We start from the raw sequence: 20,525 nt of genomic DNA, 5'->3' as shown, positions 1-20,525 counted from the left end.
AGAGAGAGAGAGAGAGTGTTTTGTGCAGTGTCCATGCAGAAACTCGACAACACCCAGTGATATTTCAATCCCCTGAAATTAAAAAAGCAGGTCGTGGTTGTGAGTCACCATGTGGGTGCTGGGAACTGAACCCGGGTCCTTTATAAGAGCAGCAGGTGGTCTTAGCCACTGAGCCATCTTTCCAGCCTCAAGAGATTACATCTTAATATTGCTCATTTTTGAATAATCAGTTAAAGATGCTAACTTACATGCTAATCCCAAGCAAAGGCTGCCCAAACGCCAATGTCTCTATATATCTCTACGCAGAAAAATTCTTTTAAATTTGTGTCTTTTTCGAAGAAGAGGTGAATGTGGGAATTATTTTACGCCACAGCCAAGATTTCTCCAAAAGAAGTATGACCTTGCTTATGTTTGTGTACCACTGGAAGTGAGGTGAAGCAGGGTTGATTCCGCAAGGTGGCGCTGTTTCGGCCCACTCTAATGAACATAGAAACAGGCTTACTAGAGGTAACTCATAGGTCGCGTTAGGCGACACACAAAAAGTTCTTCCAGCACTTAGTGGATGAACAAAGCCCTGAATATTTAAACACATAGACGTTTTTAAAGCCTGGGACTTGTTTGAATCCGATGTGCTAAGATGGCAGAGAGGCACTGACCTTGAATTAAAAGATTTTTTTTTATTTACAGTCCCCCGATACTTAGCGCCATGCGGGGAACAGGTGGCAAGCACACGTTCAGAAGGCAAATGGAACCAAGAAGAAAATGTAAACCAAGGCCTTCACTGGTAGATTTCACACAGGGCAAGGCCCCATGAGCAGCTAAGCTGACCTAAGATCTGATGATTTGAACAGTTTCACCCGGCCCTGGGCCATGGATGGTCCTGGCTCTGTACCTGGCCCTGGACTGCTTTAATACAAAGTTGTTTTTGTATATGAGAAGCTGAGGGTGGGGATGGCTGTTGTTTATGAACCGGGGACTAGAGAGGGGCTTCTTGCCTTGTCAGCCCACAGTAGAAAGGCAGAGAGAGTGAGAGAGAACATGAAATGGGGCTGAATGTGTCCCGTTAGGGACATGACACTGGCCTATAGCATTCATTCAGTCATTGATCATTGACCTTGCCACCGACCCTTGTGCAGGCCCTGCCTCTCAACCCCATGTCACCGAAAGTCAAACTCTCATAGAGAACAGAGAACCCATTAAAACCGTAGTGAGCCTCAGTATGTCAAAGTATCCCAAAATTTATAAAATAAAGAATAAGGATTAATGCAGTTGAAATATTTATCTATGAAGTTTTTAAATTATTGAGAAAACAGTACTCCTAGTCACATAGAACAATTTAATTACTTGTAACCGATACTCTAAAATAAACCAGTTCCTATAACTTAAATATGTCCAGTTGGTAGGAATGACATTCGTATGGTAGTGTTTTAATACACAAATCGTGTATTGATATTTTACATGGTAGTGGTTGAAAATATGAACGCCGAGCTCAGAGTCACAGTCAGGTCACCATCGTTCCTTTACCAATGGCTTCCTTTGACTTTCTCCCCATGGTTGTGTACAATGCTTACGGCTTCTACATCTTACAGTCAGTGTGCAGATTAATTGGACAATAAATATCAAATGTTCTTAACTGCATGCCTTGGTAAACGCAAGTCAACAGAGGTTCACAGTTATTACACTTACTAGGCTCTTAATGTTTAAGAATTCTTTCATCATGACTAAACAAACCAGCCCTACAAATACACAAGCACCGTGAACAATTCTCCAAACGACTCAAAGCCCTTACTTTCAGTTTTCTAAAAACGTAATTAATTGTCATGTACGGATTTTTGCCTGCCTATGTGCCGTCTGTGCATCTGGTGCCCTCAGAAGCCAGAAAGGGGTGTCTGGTCCCCAGGAAATGGACTTATAGACAGCTGTGAGCCACCATGTGGATGCTTGGAATTGAATCTGGGTCCTCTGGAAGAGCAGCCAGTGCTCTTAACCACTGGACCACCTCTCCAGTCCCATAACAAATTTTTAATGAAAATATCTGGGCCAGAACTAGACAGAAAACTACTTTGGTTGAGAATTGTCTTAGAATCACAGTCATTACATTTAATAATCATGACTTACATAAAAATAAGAGAATAACAAGCCTTCCTGGGGTCACCAAAGTATGTGTGCTGACGGTGGGGAAGGGATCTTCGTCTCAATGGTCACACACACACACTCACACACACTCACACACACTCACACACTCACACTCACACACACTCACACACTCACACTCACACACACTCACACACACTCACACTCACTCACACACACACTCACACACTCACACACACTCACACACACACTCACACACACTCATGTGAATGCATACATCTCACACATACACGCACATACACATACTCATGTGCATACACACACACACGCACACACACACACTCACTCACACACTCACACACACACACACACACACTCACACACACACTCATGTGAATGCATACATCTCACACATACACGCACATACACATACTCATGTGCATACACACACACACGCACACACACACACACTTGTCCGTGCATACATGCTCATGCGCACACAGAAACACACATACTCATGTGCATGCATATATACTCACACACACACAAAGAGAAGTATACTTTATACTCTCATCAGCATATTTTTAAACTTACAAGAGTTTTCCCAACTGGGAATTTTAGAATCTTTTCCAAAATATTCTGAAAAAATGGTTTAGTCTATATTTACTTAGCTCAACTCTCACTCTTGGTCTTTTTGGGAGGTTTTGTTTACTTGTTTGTTTGCTTGCTTGCTTTGTGTGGAAAAAGGAGGAAAGACTTAAAATAAGTAGTGTGGGGAAAATTAGGTAGAGATCCTTTCGTATACCCAGGATCCTTCAGAAACTGGGTTATTTCTCAAATTTGCACATGGAATTATTATGGTCCTGACCACAATCATGTAGACAATGAATGGGGCATGGGCATGAAGACAATTTAATGAAATGAGTTTCTTTTCCTTTGAATTCTTTGAAGAAGGGCATCATTAGACAGAGACTCATATTTACCTTGTCCATGAAGCATGTCAGCTTGGTGATGGGCTCTTGGCACTAAGTCCTTGATTAGAAATTCCTTGAGAGCTCCTCCCCACAGGTGCTCCAAGACAAAATGATCTAGAAGGGAACTCTTCCCTAAGCACACAACGCAGAGGCTCAAGCAAACAGAAAGGAATAACGTGTTGGTAGTAAGAGAAGTGTCATGCCGACGTGCTGGATTTTGAACGAGAGTGTGTCCTTCGTGGTTGCTGTGAGTATCACTCTTCTTACTTGGCTTTAAGAGTCCCCCTTTCTTAGAAAGATATTTCTAAAGCGGTTAAAGTTTGGAAATATTACTTTAGATATGAGACTAAAAACTTGTTAGTAAACATTCATTGAATGTATTTAACCTACCCCTATAGCATCATGCAAAGTTGTTTTCCAGTTCAGTTCTATTTTAAAGTATTTTTAAAGTCAAGTAGTTTGTTTTGTGTGCATGAGTATACCTCTCTATCAAATGAAGTCTTTGAATCAGCCTGTGATACTGTCATTTTTCTAGAACGCTTTAAAGACACCCTGCCTCTTCACACAATGGTCAATTCCTGTTGACTAAGAAGATTCTGTGCATGTCAGCAACTACTTTGAAGTTGACCACACTTAACTTAAAATAATGTATTTGTAATCCCTGCTGGAATCTATAAGAAATAAACATATGGAGTGATTCCGTGGGATACTGACAACCTCTGCATTGCATTTGAAAAGAAGTTGAACCCGGAATGATCCTGGGTGGGCCAAGGGTGGTCCATAACACTGATCTTATCTCCTTTCTCTCTATCCTAGCTCTTGTGGCTGGCAATAAATATCTATCTGTTTATTGACACGTTCTGCTGGTATGCTGAAGAGGAGTCTTTCTTTTATACACGAGTTATTCTGGGTGTAAGTAGATTTAATGACAATCTGTTATTGTTTCAGAAAAGAAAATGCATTCTACTTTCCCAAGCTTCGATGTTTTCACCGTCCCCCTTTTTTCTATTTCTAACTTATGGACAGTCCGCATTGGCATGGGCCCGGGCATCTGCCGTGTGCCTGAATTTTAACTGCATGCTAATTCTGTTACCTGTCAGTCGGAACTTCGTTTCACTGGTGAGAGGAACGAGCGTGGTAAGTACTAAAATATCTTAAGCAGGCTCAGTTGTTGTCAGCCTGCAATGGAAGACTGGAAAGATGGCCAAGCAGGTAGGAGGGCTTGCCTGCAAGCCATGGGGTCTGAGTTCAAATTTGCCAAAGTCCATGTAAAAAGCAGTGTGTACTTGTGTATGTCTGTGACACCAGCGTGGTTGAAGGTCAGAGGCAGGAGGATCACCAGGGATCACTAGCTCACCACCAACCTAACTCCAAGTTCAATAAGGCCCTGATCTCAAGGAAAACAAAAAGCAGAGAGTGATAAAGCAGGTGACCTGGTGTTCTCTAGCCTGGGATTGTGTGCACGGGTATATGTATGCATGTACACTCAATATGCACATCCCAATGCTTACACACACACATAATTTTTACAGGTGTGATTGAAACATGTATTTTCCTATGAAATTCCCAGCAACTGGGCTTATACTAGTTAAAACTTGTGGATGTTAGCCCAAAAGCTTGGGACACCCAAGATATAATTCACAGACCATATGAAGCTCAAGAAGACCAAAATGTGGATGCTTCAGTCCTTCTGAGAAGGGAGAACAAAATACTCATGGGAGGAAATACAGGGACCATGACTAGAACAGAGACTGAAGAAAAGGCCATCCAGAGATTGCCCCAACTGAGAAGCAGCCACCAAACCCAGTCACTATTGCTGATGTTAAGAAGTGCTTGCTAACAGGAGCCTGATATGGATGTCTCCTGAGAGGCTCTGCCAGAGCCTTACTGATACAGATTAAGATGCTTGCAGCTAACCATCAGACTAAGCATGCAGACCCCAATGGAAGAGTTAGAGAAAGGACTGAAGGAGCTGAAGGGGTTTGAAATCCCATAGGCAGAACAACAATATCAACCAACCAGACCCCTCCTCCAGAGCTCCCAAGGACTAAACCATAAACCAAAGAGTACATGTGGGGGGACCCATGGCTCCAGTCACATATGTATCAGAGAATGGCATTGTCCAGCCTCAATAGGAGAAGCCCTTGTTCCTGTGAATGCTTGTTTCCCCAGTTTCAGGGTGTTGAGGTGGAAGTGAGTGGGTGGGAGGGGGAGCATCTTCATAGAAGCAGGGGAATCGGGGTATGTGAGAGGGGAAAACTGAGAAAAGGGATAACATTTGTAATGTAAATACATAAACTTTTCAATAAAAAAGTAAATAAAAATAAAACAGACCCTAAAGATCAGTACATTCAATTTAATGTTGGTTTTCTGCTATTGACTTTCTAAACAATATTGGACTCAATTTTTTCCCACATGGAGATGCAAGGCTTATGACTATTTGAACCACAGTCATTTCTGATTGAAGAAAGACAAATAAATGTTCTAAATAAACCACTCAGGGAACACCCCAGTTTCTACCATAATCAAAGCCACAAGGCCCGGATTGAACCTGGTGATTTTAACACCGATCAGTGGTAACACCCTTCCAATCCTATTCACTTCACCATGCTAATTACCACTCCTCTGCTATTGAAAACGGCATGCAGAAAAATAAGATTATTGGTGACCTTTGTCAGAAGAAATATCTTATTGTGGAATCATCACAATAGCAGATATTAGTTACAGATGCAAAGCCTCTTTCCTTGTATAATAAGGAATAGTGTACAAGTCATTCAAAATATGTGGTTGGGGGTGGCAATTGTTGCTTCTTTATTCTATATCAATACGCTGACTGAGGCATGACTATAAGGTTCATTTAAGAGTTGTGAGCTATAGCCAGAGACCTAAGAGTTCCCACTTTTGGATAGAGTTGATATTCCAGCAAAATAGCTAAAAGAAATCCTTTGCTTTGCTGTGATAAGTGCCACTAGTTTTTAAGTCCCGTGTCCCCATTTGACGCAACATAGATGTAGGTTGGGCCTGAGTCATAACCTCTTAGGTCTCGTTGCATTGTTAGCTCTGTGTCCATTTTCCTAACTGATTTATTCACTTGGATACTTCAGTGCTGTAGAGGACCGTGGAGACGGCAACTAGACAAAAACCTCAAGTTCCACAAGCTCGTTGCCTACGGGATAGCTGTTAATTCAGGTGAGTGCTTACCAGTTGTCCAATGGCTTGGCACTGGCTAATGTCTAACTTCATAGCTTTTTAAAAAATTCCTCCCATCTTGCCTTTAGATAAAAGAAACTTTCGCCCTTTATCTGAACACATGAAACCTTGTATTTACATTTTTCAATTCTTTTTTTTCCTTCTTTTTCTTTTTTTTTTCTTTTTTTCTTTTTTTTTTTTTTTTTTTTTTTTTTGATCTGGGGACCGAACCCAGCTCTACCACTGAGCTAAATCCCCAACCCCATTTTTTTCAATTCTTAATCTACGCTCAAAGAAGTTTTTCCATAATAATTCCTCAAATATCAAAAGAAAGTTTGTCAGATTTCCTTTTGTTTGTGAACAAGTGGCTTCTCTATAATGTAGTGATAAATACCTATTTAAATAAAAAATCTGCTATTCATATAATTCAGAACTAAAATTGACATAGCCAAAACCTCACTCATATAATAGGAAAACAGCTATTGCCATTCAACAAACATCAATAGACATGGGATAGTGTTCTTTTTTGTGTGTTAAAGATGGCTTTCTTAGCCCTGACATCAGAGTCAGAGAAAGAAAAAAAAGAAAGAAAGAAAAGATTGGTCATGTTACCTGGGTTCTGAATAGTGTTGCGTTAGTGGACATAGAAGAATCTTAAAGAATAGAGGTTGTATGTTGTATAGTCATAGAAACCGCTACTGTTACTGTTACACTTGTCATTTAAGGAGAAATTAGAGTTTCCATGCAAGGTTAGACACCCAGGAGGAAGGGAAGAATGAAAGGGGAGGTAGCAGTCAACTGGCTTGTGGCTTTGCTGGGGAACAAAGACATTGAAATAAAAGGCCATCGGAACCATAAAGAGTTATGATTCAGGACTCTTTCTCTCAAACTAATTTCACTATAAAATGTTTTCCTCATTTGTTTTTTATCCTCTCATGCATAAAAAAATTGCAGAGTAAAAGGAACACTTGAACCAAATGGGAATTTAATTAAGCAACAAGACATGACAGACGGTGCCCGCGTGCCAATTAACACAACTCTGGGTGTGTAGTGAGACATGCGGGAAAGATTCTCCCCATTGATTGTCTTAAACACCAAAGCAAACCAACCCAAGATGTGCTTTCCAGTGGGGCTTTGTGGTTTGTCTAAAAAAAAAAAAAAAAAACTAAAAGAAATGGCTAGTGAATGGGGAGGGGCAGGGACAAGGCTGGTCTAGCTGTATATCTCAGGGCCTGGAGTGGTGTAGAATAAACCTATATACATAGAGCCTTTGAAATTGGAAGCCATTTCCATACATTGAAACAATCAAAAAGCAGAATTATAGTGCTGGAAGAGCTCAGAGCTCCCTGTGACGGGTGTTGTCCAGGCACAGCTATGGAAGCTCCTTGGTAAACTCGTCAGAGAAGGAATTCTAGGACACTTCCGGGCTTGCTTTAAACTGTTCAAAATTCCTTATTTTCACATTAAGAATAGAGGTTGAACACTGTAAAAAGGCAAGAAGACTCTTATTACCATGCACAGCTTAAAGGCAGAGTCAGACTTTAAAAGAGAGTTGTAACGCTATAAAGAAAAAGGGGGTCATCAAAATTCATCAGGAAGAAGCACAGAGCATACATGGAAGCAGGAGTTGTGAAAGGCTTTCTTCTCAAACCTCTGGGTACTCAGATATCAGTAGTATAAATGTATAGGTAATATATATTGAATGTTTCCCATGAGCAAGGCACCCTGGTAAGACCTATTACCTTTTGAACCCCCTATGGTCAGTGCTGCTTCAAGGTGCTGTGAAACTGAGTGTATTTGGCTGGGATCATATGACCAACTTCTTTTAGCTCAGAGCAGGTCTCTTCAGCTGGCTGTGGAGTTTTAAAAGCATCAATAGCCATTTGATTTCTCTACCTCGGTGAGATAGTGTAGATTACTTTCAAGACTAACTCTGCTTGGTAATCTGAAGAATACAAGGTCTTCATTCACTTACTGTTATTGCCAATAAGGTCAAGTCTGCACCCCAGAGTAAGATGGACAGACTCACAGCTCTAGCCACATGTTCATTGTCTTTTCCCCTTGGGTACTCCTCAGAGCAAACATTCTCCACCTATGGGTTGCGACCCCTTTGTATGTTGCATATCAGACATCCCCCATATCAGATATTTAAATTGTAATTCACAACAATAGGGAAATTACACTTATGCAGTAGCAATGGAAATCATTTTATGATTAGGGGTCACCATAATATGAGGAATTGTATTAAAGGGTTGTAGCATTAGAAAGGTTGAAAACCACTACTCCAAGGTCTTCTATGCCCTTGCTCAGGTGTCCCCTCTGCTGAAATTCCCTCTCTTTCATGGTGCTCCCTGGGTGGTTAAGACACTACTGTATCAAGAACCACTGTCTGACCACTGTCTTAGATGCCTATAAGGCTCATGACATCCTCCATAGCTCAGACGTGGCAATCCTCAGTCTCTGAGAGGCTCAGAGGCATGGATTGTCTCTTGCATTTTAGTAACTAACCTATGTCTCTGACACATGAAGACAGTAACCGATTTAACCAAACCAGGGCGTGTGGCATCTAGCCACATGCATGAGAGGCTAGAAGAATTGATAGGAAAGGAACAAGACACAAATGTCCAAGCATCATGCGGATGAAACAGAATTGGGGAAATGAATGGATTCAGAATGCTACCAATTATTCGAGATTATACATTCACATTCTGCTGCGAGGAGAAAAAACAGGATGTTCTTTCTCCATCTTCCCCTCACACATCTCCAAAGAGCATTAGTATTCTTTCCAACCCACTTCTCTTGAACTGCCAGCCACTCTGTGCTGCTCCTGAGCGCCTCCTGGGACTCACCCCAGCAGGGTCAGAGCTGTATCTCCCAGCAAAGGAGCCTCATCCGGTCTTCCATGGCAACCAGACCCAGGGCTGTGGTTTCCAGCCGGACAAAGGCAGGAAGGTGGAAAGGAAACTCTCTACCTTGTCCAATCCTTGACAGAGCAATTACTGCATTTCACATTAACTAAGAAATGTGGCTGGCAACTGTGCTTTTAGAGAGAGAGGGGGGAAAATGCTAAGCCTGGTTTCATTGCTACACCTTGCTTTTCTCGTTTGTCCTTCTGCTGTATTCACGGGGGAGCAGCTGCAGTGTCCCTGGGCTTGTTTTATTAGCCTCAACCATTATGCTGCTTTGAAATAGCCAACTGGCTTAATAGAGGTGTGTAACCTTGGAAGAAATGCATGCACAGAGAAGTTTTCGTGCCAGCCTCTAATTTCTCATCCATTCCCCTAGATGTTGAACTGCAGGCTCTAATTGGTCGGATCATTAAAGGATGTAATTAGAGACTGGTGGATATAGGCAAGGGAGTGGGGAGAAAGGCAAAACAGTGATATCTCTAATCAAGGGCATCACCAAAAATGCCAGGAGCCCTCCTTCCTGCCTTCTTGCTTGCCTGCCTGTGAGAAGCAGGACCCCCACCTCCAAACACTAATAAATGTGTTCAGGGACCTGTAACTCCATTGGTATAAAAATCATAGTCTTACAGCCTTTACATTCTTATTAATGTGGATCTTTCTGGGTTCCCTAGTCCATGGCAGACCTCGAAGACCCCAGCAATTGAAAAGCAGTATGTGGAGCCTGGGTTTCCATCAACAGAGGTTGTAAATTGTGACCCATGCACTTCTTTCCGCAAATTCTGCAACTTGTGTCTGCCAGATTTCAGAGGTGTAAGATTACGCTGAGTGCAACTCCTGATGAGTTGCTAAAATTAGTTCACAAACATCGATGAACAGAAGAAGGGCAGGTTGAGAAGACAGGGTACAGAATAAAGATCCTGAGAAAATAACGACTTAGAGCTCCCAAGGTAGAGACGGTGCCAAAGGCATGAGTTCCTTGGAATCTGACATCTAACAAGACACTACCAACCAGCTCGTTAGTTTCACTGAAGGCGATCAAAGCTCCAACAAGGTTCCACCCGGAGTCCTGCCTCATACGTTCAAATGTGATTGACAAACACGTGTCTCGTAGTATCCCAGATGGACTGGCTCTGTACTAGACACAAGGAAGTTTCAGGCAGATTGTGGCTTCAAAAGCACAGGGGAGATTCACTCCTAGGTCCTGGTTTCCACGCACTGCACTGCTTAATTAAGGGGTGATTAACTCCAGATCCACTGTCATCTCCGAGAGGTAGGCAGAAGAGTACTAGAACTGACCCTCTTCCAAGATTCCTCTCCAAGATAAGTTCTTTGATCTCCAGGGGGAAACTAAAAGCAAAAGGCACTTTCTCAGGGCAACTGGATTTAATTGTAGCCTTATGGTGTTTTTTTTTCTTTTGGTCGGCTTCTCAACAAAAGTTTCTTATATGAACTCAGAAGTCCACAGACCAATTAAATGTGCATGTGCAGCATTGTCAACATAGCTGGTCTCTTTAAAAGTACTTGGGTGAGAAAATAGAATTACAGGAAGACCCACTTACAGCTGGGATCGTTCAGGGGCATTATGGAGAGAGGTAGTTTGAGCCTTTGCAAATATGCAGCAGTGTCTGCCATGGAAAGGACACAGGGGCACACAAAGAGCTTGTTTTCAGCTAATGACCTTGGCTTCCTGGCAAGACTGCAGATCTCCCATTCAAACTACTGTGTTGTTTGGGGGATCAAATTAAAATATGAATTTCACATCTGCAGATCCCTTTTGAATGGAGAGTGCATTCAGTGAGCTTCAGAGAATCACACGGTTGTCACACAGCTGGAAGAGATTTGAGCTGCCTTGTGTGGTTATGGGTATTTTTTCCAAATCTACCTATTTTACAGATGAGAAAAATAGAGGCAGAAAAATTAGGTAATTGGAAAGCATCCACTCTGCTACTCTTTTTGCTGGACACCAGCATCCAGTCTAATGTCATGAAAGTATCTCGGTGACTGAGAAGGAGAGAATGCAACCAAGGCAGCATCTTAAACCCATTCCAGAGATAGCTACGGCCATACCATGATAGTTTGATTGTTCATATTAAAAAGAATAAGACATATAAAAAAGAAAAAACACAACATCTGAAAGGGAACAGAAGCAATAACTCTCAAGCAGCCTTAGATCTAACAGCTTATATATTTCTAGTTTTTAGCCATGATCCAAATCTAAGAAGAAAATAGAATGCTTACCCAAACAAAATGGCCTCGTGTGGTTTTTACCCTGAGGATCCCTGAGATTACTAAGATCTTACACATTTAATCTACTCTGGGAAGCAAAAATAATCTGGAAAGGACTGAAGAAAAGAAACACTTATTATATAAACCTTAAAGCACATGACAGCTCAGGTAACAGAGTTCCAGCTTAGGCCCTTTGAGGTGTCTCTGAGAGGCAGCTTGGGCTCCCTCCTCCAGTGGTGTTTTCAGTGCTAGAAGAAGGGAGTAAACATGAGTGCGCACCTCTGGGGCCCGAGTCATCCTCCACACTTCTATCCAGTTTAGCTCTGTCAGATTCTTCTGTGGAAGCTAACCTAGCAGGGAACAGATTGAGATCAGCAGCTCATTGCACCGGAGAGGAGTGTTATAAAAGCAGGCGAAGACAATGGGAATTCATTGCTTTCTTCCTGACTGTTAGGTATGGATGGCACATTGGTGAATCAGCCCTATAATATAAAATGAAAATCAGTCTCTAATTCTGTGAAACTAGAATGTCCCCGTCCTTGCCTCTATGGAGAGAGATTTTTTTAATTATTTCATTTTTAGTTAATCTTGCATTCAGCCACTTTGGTGAAAGTGTTTATTAGCTGTGTGTGCTCCCAGGTAGAATTTTGGGGGGTCGCATATGTATACTATCATATCATCTGTGACTACAGATAGTTTGACTTCTTTCTTTCTAATTTGAATCACCTTGATCTCCTTAAGTTGTCCTACTGCTATGGCTAGAATTTCTATATTGAATAGATGTGAAGAGAGTGGACACCTTCATTATGACGTGTTTGGTTGAGGTTCCTGGAAAGGCAATGCTTCTCTGAGAGGTGAAGAGTGGTGTGGATTGGGGAAAGAGGAGATGGGGGAGCGACTTGGGGGGAGGAAAAACTGAAGTCAGGATGTACATATGAGAGAATAAATAAAAAGGGGAAAAGAAAATAAAGAAAATGCTTCTAAATAATAGACAGCATCGGGCCGCTATAACCATAGGCACAGAATTAGCAGCAATATCCTCAAAGGTTCTGTGTGTGCACACATGCACACGCATGCATGTGCATGCAGAGCCAGGCATTGGCACTGGGTGTCTTCCTCAGTGGTTTTCTAACAGTATCTCCCTGAGCCTGGAACTCACCAGATTTTTTGGACAGACTAACTGGCCAGCAACTCCAAATATCTGCCTCTTTCCTTTCCAGCTCTGCCTTACCCAGTACTGGGGTTATAAACCTGCACTACTGGTTATACAAGTGTCAAGAGGTAGAAGTCAAGTCTCTGCTTACCGACCGCACCACCTCCCACCCCAAGTGTTCTCAGGAACACTGAGATCTTATTTGCCACACATTCTTCCACACCTCCAATCACAGAGGACAACCATGGAAGATGCTGTAACACACCCACAACGTGTATAGCCTATATACATGTTAGCCAGCTGTATAGTATACATATGTATATATACATAGAAGCCAGCACGGCTACTTCTTCCCATTGCAGATGCAGAAGAACTTTGGGGAAAATAACTACATCCTGTGTAATGAGTCCTTTGTTCATACTTGAGTCCAATCCCAATGGTGTGTGTCAACTGGCTGACCATCCAGGTCTCCATGGAGATGACATGACTGCTGGCTCCCCAACAGAGTTTCCAAGCTCAGAAAAAGCAGCATAGAGGCAGAATCTCTGGGCCAGATCAAACAATGTCCTTGAATTTGTCCTCTTTATCTAAAATTTTATCATATCAACTCTCAGAATTAGATAGCACATCTTCCTTAAGAATACAGAAAAAATATGTTTGGTTCCACAAACACTGGCTCATTTTAATGTGCCAGATGATTCTGTAAGAATCATCTATGTAAATGTGTGTGTATAAGTACATACACACACACACATATATGTGCCTAAACATATATACATACATACATGCATGCATGCATGCATATATATATACATATGTTAAAGTATATGAAGAGAAGAACAGAAAATATTTCTGTAAAATATAAAGAAAATATATACTGGTATCAACTTATGTGTCAAATAAACATATATTGCTGTGTGTGATGCATGGTTTCTAGAATAATTCTTTCTGACTTCTTAGGAAGCTTCATATTCTATACCCATCATAGGCTGACTTTGCTTAAGAATTATATCGTCTATAATATAGTATGCTATATTATATTATATTGTATTGTCTAGGATTAAAGTAATGCTATGATGAAATACTGTGGCCAAAAATGCAAGCTGAGGAGAAAAGGGTTTATTTGTCTCCATTACTGAAGGAAGTCAGGACGGGAGCTCAAACAGGCAGGAACCTGATGCAGAGGCTGTGGAGGGATGCTGCTCACTGACTTGCTCCTTGTAGCTTGCTCGTTACAGAACCCAGGACCACCATTCCAGAAGTGGCCCCACTCACAGTGGGACAGACCCTCTCACATCCATCACTAATTAAGAAAACAGCCTACAGTCTGATCTGATAGAGGGATTTTCTCAGTTGAGCCTCCCTCTTCTCTGGTGACCCTAGTCTGTGTCAAGTTGACATAAAACTAGCCAGCACAATAACCATGTCCTGATGTGACTTACGTCACTTCCAAAATGACTAGAAATTTAAAATTAAATCATGAATTAAGATTATTTGTTAATATAATTAAAATACATATAATAAGCCATACGCCATATGTTCTGCTCCATTCAAGAAACTGGGTAAGATGCACAAATAAATCACGATTCCTTGTAGACTGCCAACACCAGATCAGAGAAACCTAAGGTATCAGCACAGTGTTTTGAATGAACTAAAAGGATGTCTCTGACACAGCCTGTGCCCAATGTCTCTCACCCTCAGTTATCCACATTGTGGCACACTTGTTCAACCTGGAGCGTTATCACCTGGGTCAGGCCAAGGATGCTGAAGGGCTGCTGGCTGCGCTTTCCAAACTTGGCAATGCCCCAAATGAAAGCTACCTCAATCCGGTCCGCACCTTGTATACGGTGAGTGAGTCCTTGCATGTTAACCAGCCTCGCTTCTGCAGAATCGCTTCTCTTCCCATCCCTCTATCCAGAGCAATAGATTTCAAAAGCTTTACATAAAAGAGCTGAAAAAAAAGGTTTCTGCCAAATGCTAATATCAATTCACCTTTCTGCTCTAACAGCTGGTTTTCCGACCATTAATGTGGCTGGGAGGATATGAGCAAGGAGAAAAACATACTCTGCTTAATTAATTTATAGTGAATGTGTATCTGTGATATTTTAGGAATGCAAAAACCTGTTAAAGCCTTAATATTATGGGTTTTAAAAGCAGCGCCTGATCAGATTTCCTTCACGGATGTTAGATTCATAAAGCAAGCACCACCTGAACCCAGAAACGACAGGATGGATGCTTGGCTTTCAACCTGCAAATTGTTTTCTGGGTCTGTCCTCTGTGCCTCGTCTTCTGGCACAAGAGTGAACAGCTGGTTTGCCAAACCATACACTGACTGAAGGTCATTTCAGAGGGAGAACTAGATGGCTCGTGACACCATCAATGCTAATGCCTAGGTGCACAGAGCAGCAGTGTCTCTGGGAAGGAAAATACAATCAGCCACAGCATCCTACCCTAGAGGTAAAGACTTCCCTTGATTCAACATACATCGCTCTTATTGGTTCATCTAAACATCTTCCATGGAGTACCATATTGGAATAGAGACCATATATTTTTAATCTATTTTCTAAGAAAAGTCTCAAGGCCACACACCCCATCGATAGAAATCTCTATCACCTGGGCCCTCCCTGTAAATGATGGGTTTGCTCATTTTGTGTTTATTAGAGAAGGAAAATTCAGATTCTAGTTACAAGGAGATTCTTCCAAGTCAAAATCTTGATTTCCTCATGAAGGCTTGCAATCTCAGGTCATTAATAAACTGAATTCCCTTTTCTTAACTGACACCAATTAGAAGCACAGATTTCATAGCTACAAATCAAAACTGCAGATGCCCTAAGCATGCAGAGAGCTGTTTAATACCGTTTCGTGGATTCTCAGAATTTATTTGGCCACCTGTTTAGATCTACATCCCCACCCTTCCCCCACTAAAGCTTCACAAAATTCACTGCTCGCAAGAGACCCAAGAATAAATCTCAACATCTTGAAGAAACTATGTAATAAATAGTATTTATTATAAATAACCTTTAAAGCAATTTAACAAGCTAATTAAGCTACTTCAAACACAGTTGTTTCAAAAATTTTAGAAGCAATATACTTTGTTAGTACTAATTAAGCTCAGAAGCCCCTCTAATTTGGGTATTTGGAGAGATGATTATCAATAACTTGAAACATACATTAAAGCAATTCATAAGTAATGCTGGGGGGTTACTTTAGACAGCTCCTGGCAGCTCAGACCAGTCTGTAAATGTATTGCAGGGAATTGAGGAGAAATCGTCTTTAATAGTCAGAACAGAATGATTTGAGATTAACACACCATGTGCTATAAATTGACTTCTAAAGTGCCTGAGTGTACTTATAAAACAAATATTTTAAATGTTCTACATGTACCCTCTTTCAATTTCATTCCACTCTTCTGTGAAGAGAAGAAAATAAACAATGGAGAAGTCCCTGTCCAAATTACTTCCAGATCTCAAAGCAGCCTAAATTAATGAGGTTTTACTGACAAAAGATATAGTGTGAGTTTATTGAGCTGGTAGTTGGCTCAGAGATGGGAACACGGGGTTTGAATACTAATGACTAAGCAAGGATGTGGGAACTCACAATAAAAACAGAATGCTTTGCAATTAATATTCTAAAAGGCTATTTAACTGTCCCTTGCACTCGTGGGTCAGAATCCTGCTCGTTGGGGAGTACCAATCAGATAAGAATAGCTGTGCCCTTATTGATCACAGAGGCTTTACCAGGTCTTATTCCAAGGACCCCTGAGGTTACGTGAAGGAAATGCAAGTCATGGTCCTTCCAATTAAAAAGCCAGAGCAAGGCATAACCACCAAGGGAACAGTGCATGCAACTGCTTTATTAGGAGTGCCCCTAAGGAACCTCTCCTCCCTCCAAAAAAGTGTTTATTAATGTTAAGATGCAATTAGGCATGGTGAGCCACAATTTTTAATCTTAAAATTTAAAAAGCTCGAATTTGAGCTTATTCTGCAGCTTTGTTCTTCCAGTGCTCTTTAGTACCAATTCAAAATGGCAGCTCTGACAGGAAAATTAACTCATGCAAATGAAAAATTTGTGCCTAATGGCATGGCATTTTATAAGGTCTGAACAAAGTAAATATCCATGGTGAGACAGGGGAAAAAGGAAGAATTTTCACAGCTAGTTTCTTGAGGTGTATCTGGACTTTGGCGATGTCCTGTGTGTTGGCATGAAACATTCTAAATTGCTTTGTTTGGATCCTCTAATGCTGATCCCAAAAATGTAAAAAATCCAAAATATTAATTTGGTGATACTTCGTGGTCTTCTAGGGTACAACCACTCAGCTATTAATGACAGTCTCCGGAATTACTGGCCTGGTGATCTCTCTGGCTTTGATATTGATCATGACCTCTTCAACTGAGTTTATCAGGCAGTCCTCTTATGAGCTATTCTGGTACACACACCATATCTTCATCTTCCTCTTCATCAGTCTGGCCATCCACGGAGGAGGGTAAGCTGATTTTATAATTAGGGTGCTCAGATCTATGTCTCTGTGCACAGATTCCCTAACTATTGTGAATAGAGCATCTGTGAACATGGTTGAGCCAGCATTTGAGGGGTAGAATGTCAGGTTTGTTGGGCACATGCCAAAGAATGGTATATCTGGGTAGTGTAGCTGCTCTGATCTTACTTTCTTAAGGAGTCTCCACACTTATTTTCATAATGGCTGTACCAGTTACAACCCCACCAACAGTGAGTGAAGGTTCCCTTTCCTACATCCTCACCAACGTTTCTTGCCAGTTGTTTTCTAAGACTTAGTTGCTCTGACAGGCATAAGGTGAGATCTCAGAGTAGTTTTAATTTGCATTTCTCTGTTAAGGATGCCAAAGGCTTTGAGGTGTTCCTTATCTGTTTTCATTTCTTCTTTTGACATCTCTCTGTTCAGATACATAGCCCTTTTTTACTTGAGTTGTTTTCTTTTTTTTTTTTTTTCGGAGCTGGGGACCGAACCCAGGGCCTTGCGCTTCCTAGGCAAGCGCTCTACCACTGAGCTAAATCCCCAACCCTGAGTTGTTTTCTTTACTCTGGTTTTTTAACCATTTGTATCGTGTGGTCATTAATCCCCTATCAAATGTACAGAGAGCAAACACTCTCTCCTACTCTGTAATTTCCTCTTTCACGTTATTCTTTCCTTTGCTGAACAGAGTGTCTTAGTTTTCATAATGTCAAATTTGTCAATGGTTGGCCTTGCTTCCTTAGTAAAAGAAGTACCATTCAGAAAGTTTTTTTCCATTACATCTTGTAGGATTCTGCCTTATTTTTCAGTTTCACGTCGTGACCATTGATCCACTTGAAGTTGTGCAGGGTAATACATACGGGTGTAATTTTATTCTTCTACACGTAGACACCAACTTCTCCCAGCATCAGTTGCTGAAGATGCTGTATGTTCTCCATTATGCATCATGGCATCTTTGTCAGATGCGAGGTAGCTGTGATTGTGTGCAGTTTTGTCTGACCCTTCTATTTCATTCCATTGGCCTATGTATCTGTTTTTATGCCAATGCCATACTGCTTTGATTATCATGGCTCTGTAACGTAGTTTGAAATGTAGCGTGGCAACCCCTTCCCCAGCATTGTTCTATTTGCTCAGCATTGCTTTGACTAACTAGAGTTCTTGTTGTTATTGCTGTTGTTCTTGTTTTGTGCGTCCATGTGAATTTTAGAATTTTCTTCCTGTTCCTGTGAATAGTGTCATGTAGAGTTTGATTAAGTTTGTGCTGAACCTGAAAACTACAGTTACCATCTTCACAGCATTAAGTCTACCCACCTGTGAACGTGAGAGTTCTTTGCATTTTCTAGTATCTTCTTCCGTTTCTTTCTTCAGAGATTTAAAACTCTCACCTCCTTGGTTGGGTTTATTCCTACACATCTTATTGCTAATAAGGTTTGATAATTTTTTTTATGTTTTACTTATTTCAGTTTATTTTTAATTTGGTTTAGTTTCCTGTATTTCAGACACACAATTCTGTGTATCATCATTTGACTCTACTGGACATTAAACATGCTTAAGGTGTCTTAGGAGACACTACATATTTACACACTTGGTTTCAATAAATGTGAGTGATGAAATATATCATGTTTGATAGTCTTGTTCTCACCTTCTTTGCTCATAGTCTATAGTAAGGATACTGATTTTTGTATGTTGACCTTAGACATCTTAGTGTAATCCTCTTTTAACATAGTAAGTATCCCTGAAACCCCCAAAACCCACATTTTCTGCACTCACACCCTGGGTACTGAACTACGAGTCCATCCTGATGGTCAGGAACTTGACTAAAGTTAGGATTTTTATGCCCAAATAATATTTCACAAGGAGAATGGTTGAGTTATTTCAACCTTGCTGAAAAGCTTATTTGAGGATAAAAACCTATTTAATCTTCTCAGCTTGACATATTCTTCAACTTCTATTTAGGTCAAAAGAGATTTGCAAATTCTATACAAAATGCCAAGTAGATGCAAGACTGTGGATGTGATACATTTCAGTACCTATATCCTTAGATCTGTGGTAACTTTCCCCATGTTATCTACAAGAGATCCCAGGTCATTCCATAAGTATATTGTTAAAAATATCAAAAAGTTTATTTTTCCCCACATATATCATTGCATAATAGGCAAACTAGTGAGCTTTTAATGCCTTCCAACAGTCTGGCTCCCATTTATCATTCAACCACCTGAGGTTGGCATCATTTGTGCCTGGAGATTCACAGATTGTCTGCTTACCTGATACAAAGGGGTGTCATCAAGCTTGAGTGACTTGCATGGAACAGAGTCAAAGCCTAACATATCAATTGCAGCTGACACAGGCTGTTTCTGAGAGCAGTGCTCTTATCCTCCCATGCCATATAATAATAACCAAGGAAACCACTACTCCACAGCTGAGCACAGCATCTCTGTGATGATGAGAACTTAGTTTCTCAAAACAAAGCAGTGCATCTTATCCATAAGCACCCAGGAACTGAGCAGTTCCTGGACTCTATTACTTAGGTGTCTGGTCCTGCTGTGAGAGTACAAGTCTGTAAAGTCATCCCCAGAGTTGATGCCTAAGCAATATGCAAAGGTCAGTGGGTCGTGCATGTATAACAGATGCAAGCTAATAGGATTACAGGACTCTTTATCTAGTGCTCCATCCATTCAGACTTCTCTTTCTACTTTTAAATTTATCAATACAGCCTCAAAGACACATTTCAAAGTGACCTGTTTTGACCTTGTCAAATGCTAAGCCTGCTAGTGGTCACTGGGGGGGGGGAACACCATTATTCTGGGCACCTCTCTTGACTTATTCACTTCAAACTTCTAAGTGCTCAGAAACAAGCTAAGAAGGATAGAAGTTAAATCAATCTGCAGAAGAAGCCAATCGTACAAAGTTAGCCAATTAGCCCAAATCAGCAATCAGAATGAGATGAAACCTAATTAAATTCAACAGTCTACAAAAGGATGTGTTCAAACAACTTCCTTCATTATGAATTCTCTAATATAGACACTTTCAATGTGACACAGGATACCACAGAGGGGCACTTCTTTTCTGGGATCTTCAAAGTTACCAGAAGCTTTTTTAAATGCCTATTTTTAAAGATGCTGGAGAAGAGTGACAGCCCAAGTCTCAAGATAGGGGAGTGCTGTTTTGGAACCGCTGCAGAGTATAAGTCTGTGTAAAGACATCTCACAAAATCAGCTTGACATTTTTGTGCTTTTCGTCTCTCTCTCTCTCCCTCCCTCCCTCCCTTCCTCCGTGTCTCTCTCTCTCTCTCTCTCTCTCTCTCTCTCTCTCTCTCTCTCTCCCTCCCTCCCTCCTCTCTCTCTCTCTCTCCCTCCCTCCCTTCTCTCTCTCTCTCTCTCTCTCTCTCTCTCCCTCTCCCTCCCTTCCTCCGTGTCTCTCTCTCTCTTTCTCCCTCTCCCTCCCTCCCTCCGTGTCTCTCTCTCTCTCCCCCCCTCTCTCTCTCTCTCCCT

At 41.2% G+C, this 20,525-nt stretch overlaps 1 protein-coding gene and 1 long non-coding RNA gene across 2 annotated transcripts in view; one reads left to right on the top strand and one right to left on the bottom strand.

Annotated features, from left to right (window-relative positions):
- The window catches only part of LOC120099111 (uncharacterized), a 79,739-nt gene that overhangs the window by 51,634 nt on the left and 7,580 nt on the right, over window positions 1–20,525 (bottom strand). The gene's annotated exons all lie outside the window — the stretch shown is intronic.
- Window positions 3,268–20,525, top strand: part of Nox3 (NADPH oxidase 3) — a 64,833-nt gene continuing 47,575 nt past the window's right edge. Inside the window, exons 1-6 of the mRNA NM_001004216.1 lie at window positions 3,268–3,315; window positions 3,885–3,980; window positions 4,095–4,205; window positions 6,173–6,257; window positions 14,247–14,392; window positions 16,847–17,028. Coding sequence (NP_001004216.1) covers window positions 3,268–3,315; window positions 3,885–3,980; window positions 4,095–4,205; window positions 6,173–6,257; window positions 14,247–14,392; window positions 16,847–17,028 — 668 coding nt within the window. The remainder of the gene's footprint in view (window positions 3,316–3,884; window positions 3,981–4,094; window positions 4,206–6,172; window positions 6,258–14,246; window positions 14,393–16,846; window positions 17,029–20,525) is intronic.

The sequence above is a fragment of the Rattus norvegicus genome, chromosome 1, assembly GCF_036323735.1.
Source record: "Rattus norvegicus strain BN/NHsdMcwi chromosome 1, GRCr8, whole genome shotgun sequence".
NCBI classification, from domain to species: domain Eukaryota; kingdom Metazoa; phylum Chordata; class Mammalia; order Rodentia; family Muridae; genus Rattus; species Rattus norvegicus.
Note: the sequence above shows the minus strand (reverse complement) of the source record. Positions and strands in the feature narration are given on the sequence as shown.